This window comes from Vidua macroura, chromosome 17 (assembly GCF_024509145.1).
Source record: "Vidua macroura isolate BioBank_ID:100142 chromosome 17, ASM2450914v1, whole genome shotgun sequence".
NCBI classification, from domain to species: domain Eukaryota; kingdom Metazoa; phylum Chordata; class Aves; order Passeriformes; family Viduidae; genus Vidua; species Vidua macroura.
In genome coordinates, this window is record NC_071587.1 from 802,124 (window position 1) to 810,662 (window position 8,539).

The window sequence follows — 8,539 nt, forward strand, 5'->3', positions numbered from 1 at the left end:
AGCACAAAGCCCCAGCAGCTCATGGAGAGTGGGGGACACCCAGGTGCTGTTCCAGGGTGGCCCAGGGGTTTCTCCTGGGGGTGGAAAACCAAGTGAGGCACCCACAAATGACACAGCTCACTCTGACACACAGCTCATATTTAAAAATAACAACCAAAACTAAAAAAAAAAAAAAAAAAAAAAAAAAAAAAAAAAAAAAAAAAAAAAATTTGACAATAGAAAAACAAACAAAAAGATATTTACAGTAGTTTGTTATTTCTCCATAAATTTAATTCCAATAACTCCTGCCCTCCCAACTCTCTGGTCCATCCCAGGGCAGCAGCACCAGCCCCTGGCACAGGCACAGCTCGGGGGAAGGAAACCACTTGGGTTTGACTGGGGCAAGACAGCAGGAGGCCAAGCAGCCTCTCCCTCCCGCCGGGCAAGGGACAGAGCTGCAGGGGGGTGACAAGGTGAGAGTCCCAAAACTGAGGGCTTTCCCTGAAAAGGAGACAAAGGGCAAACGAAGGCTGGACATAGAAATGGAGGTGGGGGTGAAAGGCACACGATGGGCACGCACCCACCCCAGTGCTCCCCGGCACTGCACAGGGCACCTGTCCAGGTGACGCTATTGAGAAACCTTCCCACAGCAGCCTCTCCCCGGCGCCTTCCCTCTGAAGAAATGGGGGGTGGGAACACACCAGTCCCCGAAATCAATGCTCTTCCCTTCCAGCCCCGTCCCCTCCGGTGCTCTCCCCCCACCCCGCAGAACTCCCAGTCCTGCGGCTTTACCCCCTCCAGTCATCACCTAATCTGGCTAATTACCGAGGCGATTAGCGCTCCTCGGGCCAGGGCAGTCACTAACCCACATCCCACAGGGGCGCCTGCCCGGCACGGCGCCCAGGGACAGCCAGCGACACCCAGCCAGGAGCTGCCCCAGAGCCTAAAAACCGCCCCAGAGCCCAAAACTGCCCCGGAGCCCCGAACCCCGCCAGGCCCGGCCATCCCAACACACGCCAGTTTGTCACTAGAGGTCCCCAGCACCGCACAGCCACGCTGCGAGGGGAGGGGACAGAGAGCGACATCTCCATCCTCTGCCCGCCTAGCGCAGCTTGCCAGGAACCCCGCGCTGCATTTGCAGGACGCACATGGCCGTGCCCCCACCACGCCTCTTTGCAAAGGTTTTATGGAAAAAAAATAAAATAAAAAAAGGAAATGAAGTCGGGTACAAAATTCACAGTCTCAGCTCTGCCCGGGCTTGGCCATGCGCTCACTACTCCGGGCACAGCGTGCACACATTCAGCACAAACTCAAGGGGAGCACGGGGAAGGTGTGGAAATGCTTACAGATTAATTTTTTTTTAAAAAAAAGTAATAATCATGTAATAAATCACAATTAAAGGGAAAATGTTTCAACAAAAAACTTGCTAAACAGCACCATAGAGATTTCTACTGGCAGCATCCACAACAACCTAAAAAGGAAGAGGAGGGTCCTATTTTTTCCATGATAAAATGCCACAGACTCCATGTTTCCAGTTCATCTGTCTTTTGCCCTTCCGTGGACAAGGCAGGCCTCCGGGCCAGTACCAGGAAACAGAAAGGCACCCCAAAAACAAAAGGGGAGATGGGGGGGAGGTTGGCAAGGGGAATGGATCAGAGATTTGGGAGACAAAGCTCTTCATCCACAGTCTTTACACTGGCATTTAAAAAAACAAGTTCTCTCTGTCCCCCTGAAGAAAGGGTGCTGGCTGGACCCTTGTTTGCAGGAGAGGAGATGATCAGCAGGTTTTCCAGGAGAGCTCCAGTGCCTGCTCTGGCCGCGTGGCAGGGACAGGGCACTGCCAGCGCTGAGGTCTGGGCACAGACCGGGGCAACGTCTGCGGCAGCCAGGGCATCTCCCATGGGAGGATGGCAGGGTGGGACCGGCCTTCCTCTGCCACCTTGGCTGCCGAGAGACACCAGAGCCACCGGGGGCAGGAGCCACTCCTGGGACGGGCTGTGGGGGTGAGGCAGAGGCCGGGAGGGTCGGGCCCCCCGGAGAAGGGCACCCTGCGAGACCCGGCCCGGGGTTATTTGGAGGCTCCAGGGGGCTCGGCGTGAGGAGCCAGGGGCAGCTGCCCCCCCTGCCGCTGCCGCTCCAGCTCGGCCGCCTTCTGCAGGGCCACCTCCACCAGCAGCTGGAAGCTGCTGAAGTCGTCCCCGAAGAGCTCGGGGGGTGTCGGGGGTGGTGTGTTGAAGAGTCCAGGTGTGGGGCTGCCCGCCTCGGCCCGCGCCAGCAGGGTCAGGGTGCTGCCGCCGGGGCCCGCCCTGGGCACGGCCTCGGGCCCGGGGGGTTTCTCCCACTCGGGGCTGTGGGCGCTCACCACAGCCAGCGCTTGCGTCGGGTGGCACAGTACCTGTGGGCACACCGACATCGACAGCACCTTAGAGGCGCCTGCGGGTGGCACTACGAGCACCCCGGGGCCGGCGGCAGTGCCCCGCGGCACGGCCGCATCGCCGGCTTTGCCCCCGCGGCGGGAGATGGTGAACTGGTTGGGGTCCTTGCCATCCTTGCGCAGCATGTCAGGGAGCAGCCGCCGCCGGGCGTTGATGAACCAGTTACAGATCTGCAAAGAGAGAGGGGCACGGCGGGGTCAGCCAGGGGCTGCAGCTCCCCCAGACCCAACAGCAGCTCCCACACACCCGGACTACCACAGGTCCCCCTTCAGCCCTGCACCTCCTTCCCATGCGGCTCCAGAGAGGCACAACTAGCGCTGGCAGCCACGGAAACCCCAACGCCGGCTGCTTCCTGCCTGGCACCGTCTGCCTGGGCAGCCCCTTCCTCCCTGCGCCCTGGCCCAGCTGCAGGCAGGTACAGCACAGCTCCTGCCATTCCCCAGCCAGAGCCCAGGCATTGCACAGAGCCAGCTTGGAGCCCACACTGCAGGTCCCCAGCCTGGGGACAGATTTTCCTTCTCCAGGTGACCCATCCTGGAGCTCAGCCCTGTTTCCACACTGCTGCCAACCCAAATAGGAGCTGCCAGAGCAGACAGATGACAGGAGAGCAGCACAGATGGAAAACCTTAGAAACCATCAGGCAATGGAGCTGCAGCCCCTCAGCCCCTAACAGGGCTGGGAATGGGGCAGCAGAGACACCTTCCTGTGCCTCTGCTCACGAGCAGGGTCACAACTCACGCTAAAGGCTCTCCAAAACAACTGCACAGCACAGAGGCTGCACATCTGGCAGCCCTTTGCCATTATTGAGCCTTGGCCATGGATTGTTTCAGCATCTTTATATAAAATGCTGCATTTAAATAACTGCCTTCTTCCTAGAAAACAATTAGAAGATAATAAATCAAGGGTGAAAAAAAAAAGTCTGATCTTTCCTAAATCAACAGCTATGGAAAATATTTTCCCCAAGGAGAGAAAACTTGCCACAACTTCAGTCACAGCAGGATCTCAGTTGTCATTTTTTTCTTTACAACAATATTTGACATTAAAACCCTTGAACACACCAGTTTTACTCCCTTTTCTGTTCCAAACCCCTCCCTTGCCAGCCTTAGCATGACATGATCCTGTGATGCTGTGGTCCCCCTGACATGATCCTGGCCATCCACCACTGTGATTCCCAACCAGAGATGGACTCCCAGCAAAAAGCCCAACTCCTCAGTGCTGAAAACCTCCCAAAATCCTGCCTATCCCCATCACCATGCTCCTTCCAGCATTCAGTTCCCATTGGAGAACGAGGCATGGAGATGGGGACACACAGCCACTCTCACAGCAGGCACTGTCACAGAGCTGGACATGCTCTGGCTCTGAAGCAGTTTATTGGGGTTTAGTCCATCCCTTTCCCTCCCACCAGTACACCCCATTCTATCCCTTTGGGCAGTGTCTGTCCCCAGCACTGTGAGAGCAGCATCTCCTCCACAGGGAGGAAAAGCCCATCCATCCCACAGCAGGGCGCAGGCTTGGAAAACTACTGCTGTCCAGGGAGCCTCAGTGGGAGCAGGTGCCACTTTCCTAGGGCTAGAATTCCTGCAAGGGAGGCCCAGGGCTTCCTGCTCTCCCTGATCCATGGCTGCAGTGCACAGCTCCAGCTCCCCAGGCCACTGGAGCAGGCAGGGGATGCACAAAGGAACGACTGGGGGGGGGGGGGTGGCTAGAGGCTGTGGCAGAGCCCTGCATTCCAAAGGCTTTTTAGAGGGGTCAGATCAGCATCACAGACTGAACCCCACAGCCATACCATGGGGTGTCCCACTCCTCCTCCCCAGCAGGCAGAGGGAGCATCCCCAGGGATTCCTGCTGCATCCCCTCAGGCTGGCAGAAACCTTGGTCCCAGCCCTCAGCTGGCACTGGGCAATGCCATCAGGCTGGGACCCCATGTGCAGTGGGTACAGGGGGCACACACTGGCTGTGGGGCCACCTGGGGCAAACAACAGCTGGCACACAGCAAGGCCACACCTCAACACGAGCCCACCCATGTGCCAACCCCCTCCCCAGTCCCACGGGGCTCAGAGCACTGACAGCCAGGCACCTGCCAGTCCCACCCGAGCCCTAGGGCAACTCCTGTGTGCCAGGCACTGTCATGCCAGCCTGGACCAGGACCAGCCCAGTTCCCACAGCCCCAGGCCTGTCGCTGCTCCCCCAACTCTCAGCCTCAAGCCCACCCAGGGGCCCCAAGCTGCCCTGGAGCAGCTGCTGGACATGGTTCTGTGGCACAGCCAGCACTCACAGAAGCACATTAAAATTAAAGAGTGGGTTTGCCTTGCTGGCCAGGAAGAGGGGAAGCAGACAGCCCCTGCTCACACTCGGTGTCTGGGCTGGGACAGTTGGCCAGGACTGTGCTGAGCCATGGGGAGAGGAGCCAGAGGTACAGAGGAAGCTCCAGGACAGGAGCAAACCCACTGGCCCTTGTCTGCTGCCCTGCACCCCACTGCGCCCCAGACCCAGAGGCCAGAGTGCAGCTCACATCCTGTCAGGCTGGGAGAGGGGGACAGGGCCCAGGGCACCAGGCCTGAGCATGGAGCACAGGGTCAGCAGCTGGGCAGGCCCTCCCAGACACCCTAAACACAGGCAGGGACCACACCAGAGTAGGAAGGACAAGCGTTGCTCACCCCCACTGCTGCCCAAGGCTCCTGCCTGAGCACCCACCACGGTGCCACATGGAGAACATCAACCCACAGCTGGGATCAGGACAGGGAGCCTCCTGGACAGGGCTCCCCTTAATGCAGCTGGTGTAACTGGGACCAGGTGAGCCAGCCAGCACTTAACAGCCCAGGGGATTCCAAGTGCAGCCCAGCCTCCCTTCTGGTTAAAATCACAGAATATCCTGAGCTGGAAGGGATCCACAAAGATCATCAAGTCCAACTCCTGGCCCTGCCCAGCCCCAGGGTTGTCCTCTGCCCAGCTCTGTGTGCAGGGTCATCCTGCTGGTAGTGTCCAGGGGAACAGGATAAAGCGGCATCCTGCAAAACCCTCCCACCTGTGCAGCTTTTATTGACAACAGAGTATTCAGCCTGTCCCCACTCCAGTCCCTTCACCTTCCAGCTCCAGCAGAGCTGGTCCCCGGGGCTCAGATGTCTCCCCAGAAAAGACCCTCCCTTCACACAAGTGCCTTTCCTTCCCCAGCATCCCTTCCCTCGCCTCCTCACCGCCCTTCAGTGGTGAATGATCCCGGCCTGCCCAGACCTTTGGGATCTTGGGTGGGGTTCTCCTGTTCCACACCGCATGGCAGCGGTGTCCCCAGCGGGCGGGGGCTGGCTCCTACCTGCAGCACGGAGAGGCTGGTCTGCCCCGAGAGGCTGAGCTTCTCCTGCTCCGAGGGGTAGGCGTTGAAGCGGTGCTCGTACAGCCAGTCCCGCAGGATCTTCACCGACTCCTTGGGGAGGTTGCCCCTTCTCTTCCTCTTGCACTGCGAGGGGTCAGGGGATGTGGCGCCGTCCTCGTCCCCCGGGTCACTGTCCGACATGGTGGAGCTGCCCGCGGGACCCCCCTGGCTGAAGCCTGGAGAGTGGGAACCAAAGGAAGCTTCAGGCGGTGTCCGGTCGGGGAAGGGGCCTCCCACCGACCTCCCCCCGCCTCCAACGGGGGTCTCACCCCCTCTGGGCCCGCCTGGGGGGGGAATCCCGAGGCAAAGATCCCCGGGGGGAGGTCAAACGACCGGCACCGGCGGGACAACAGGGGCACCAAACAGAGCCCCGGGCGTGCGGAGGATCTCAGCGCACGCACGAGGCTCGGGGGCACTCGGGGTTCGGAGGGCACCGCAACGGGGGAAAAAAAATCAAGCATGGGGTGGGGTGGAGGAGGGGAAGTTAAAAACAAAAACAATCTCAGCAGGAGAAAGAGGCCGGAGCTGGAGAGTGGGAGAGGAACCACGTGGGGTCATTGTGCGGCGGGGATGGAGGCGGGGGCGGCTGTCACGGGCCGGGGCTCGGCTCGGCGCTGCCGGCCGGGGGCTCGGCGGAGCGGGGCGCTGCGGGCCGGGCCCCGCCGCCCCTCCGGCCGCAACAGGCAGCGAGGGGCCGGGGCCGCCGACACAAAGCGGGGCAGCGGCGGCCGCGGCCCCCCCGGGCGGCGGGGGGGGGAGAGGAACCGGAGAGCGGCCCCCGCACTCTGCCGCCTGCCCCGAGTTGTCCCGGGCCGGGCAAACTCCGCCGGAACTCCGAGCTGCAGCGGGGGCGGGGGGACCCCCGGCCGCAGCTCCCGCAAACTTCGGGAAGCGCTGGCGCGGCCCGTCCCGCTCCGTCCCGCACAAAGGCGCGGGGCCGCCCCGCTCCCCCCGCGCCCCCCGGGATCCATCTTTGCGCTCACCCCCGGGCCGCCGCCGCCGCCTGGGCGCTCGCATGGACCGCGCCGGGGTCTCGGTGCCGGGGCCGGTGCGGGGCCGTCCCGCGGCGGCGGACGGGCAGCCGGGCGCGGCGGAAAGTTTTGGGTGGGCGGCGGTGACAGATGCCGAGACAGAGTTCCCTTTGTTCCCGAGGAGGCAGGAACTCGCCGGGCCCCCCGCCCCCGGCCCCGGCCCGCCCGCCCCCGGCTGTCACCGGGCACCGGGGCCCCCCCGCCCTGCCAAGGCCCCCCCCGCCCCGCGGAGTCCCGGCCGGTACCTGGCGCTGGCGCACCCCCGGGCTCGGCTTCGCTGCCGGACACGACCCCTGGCGGGAGGGGGCAGGGACAGAGGGAGCCCCGGAGCCCCCGCACTCGCCCGGCCCCGCAGAACCACCCCCCCCGCCGCGGAGCTGCACCCGCACAGGGGCCCAGCCATGGGCACCCACGTGGAGACAGCCAGCCCTGGGGACACTCATCCAGGGACACCCACTTTGGAACTCTCACCTAGGGACATCCACGCAGTGGTGGCTCACAAGGCACTGCACAGGTTCCTTCCCCATGGCTGAATCCTATAACTGGGCCCCAGGGGTTACCGGTGTCTGTGGGCAGGGGACAGGGATAGGCCTTGGGACAGGAGCTGCAGGGGCAGGTGTGGTTGACAACCCTAGGGACCTCAGAGCACCTTGAAGTTCCATGAGTGCTTTGTTTCATCCTTACCAGATGGGAAATCAGAAGCTCAGCACATCACTGCTCCCATGACAGAGGAAGGTGATTCCGAGCAAAGGTGGTGACCGAGAAGGAACCAGGTGGAGCCCTTACTGTGCCATGGCCATCAGGCTGGCCAAGGTCTCTGGGTGCCCTTCTGCTCTCCCTGTGCCTCTCCATGACCACAGCAGAGCCCAAGGTCACCTTTGGAGTTTTGGAGATGAAAATTGCTTCGTTTATGTGCTACTGGTCTGGGATGTGGTAAGCGTGAGATTTCCCCAGCAGAGCTCTGTGTCCTTGTGTGGTGTGGGGCTGGGTTGCACTGTCACTCTCTGCCAGGTGCTCAGTGGAGCCCAAGGGGATGTGTCCATCAGGGGTCCCCTCGAGCAGTGCCTTCATCAATGGGAAGAAGAGAGAGGAGCTGCTCTGAGCAGTGGTGCCACATCCCAGCACCTGTGATGGACAGAGTGCCACCATGGGAACCCTGTCCTGCAGCCAGCCCAGAGCCCTGCCCAACCGAGACACCCCTGTCTTGGGGGGCATCTCTTGGGGATGTCCTTTTCAGATTTCCATCCCCCGTCTTGGGCACATCCACATTCATCCCTGCCAGGCCAAGCACACGCGTGGGCATCCCTTGGGACCTGTGTGCTGCTGGGGCACAGCACCCCAAACCTCACCCTGGCTTGATGTCACCCTGCCTCAGGGGCAGCTCCTCCCTCCCAGGCTCCACCACCTCCGAGCTGCAGCTCCCCTGCCTTCCCTCTTCGCTGCTTGCAGGGTAAAAGATGGGAATCCCTTCATGTATTGAAAAAACGCCCTTCTTTTATGGTCGATTTTTGGTCTGGGAAAAGCAGGATGTGTGGTGCAATAAAGGATTAAATAGCAAAAGAAAAAGAACTCCTTAAATCATTTATTTTGTTGCTTCTAAATTTTCCATGACCTGAGTGGAACTGTGCCCCAACCTGCTATCGCTGCATTAATGCCAAGGCAGCAGGGCTGGTGAAGCACAGGTGGGTGTGGGGAGCCCTGGCAGCACCTCCCACCCTCTGCAG

The 8,539-nt window shown here is 61.2% G+C and overlaps 1 protein-coding gene across 2 annotated transcripts; it reads right to left on the bottom strand.

Moving 5' to 3' along the window:
* Positions 1-935: 935 nt before the first annotated feature.
* On the bottom strand, positions 936-6,845 carry TGIF2 (TGFB induced factor homeobox 2). 2 transcript variants are annotated; one of them, XM_053992926.1, is made up of 3 exons: positions 6,768-6,845; positions 5,725-5,960; positions 936-2,584 (listed from the first exon to the last, which is right to left on the bottom strand). In XM_053992926.1, exons 1-3 carry the CDS (start codon positions 6,799-6,801, stop codon positions 2,048-2,050), a joined length of 807 nt encoding a protein of 268 aa, XP_053848901.1. In that variant the 5' UTR covers positions 6,802-6,845; the 3' UTR covers positions 936-2,047. The 2 variants fall into 2 exon arrangements, with proteins under 2 accessions (XP_053848901.1, XP_053848902.1); XM_053992927.1 differs by lacking the exon at positions 6,768-6,845 and adding an exon at positions 6,054-6,231.
* Between the last annotated feature and the right edge of the window lie 1,694 nt (positions 6,846-8,539).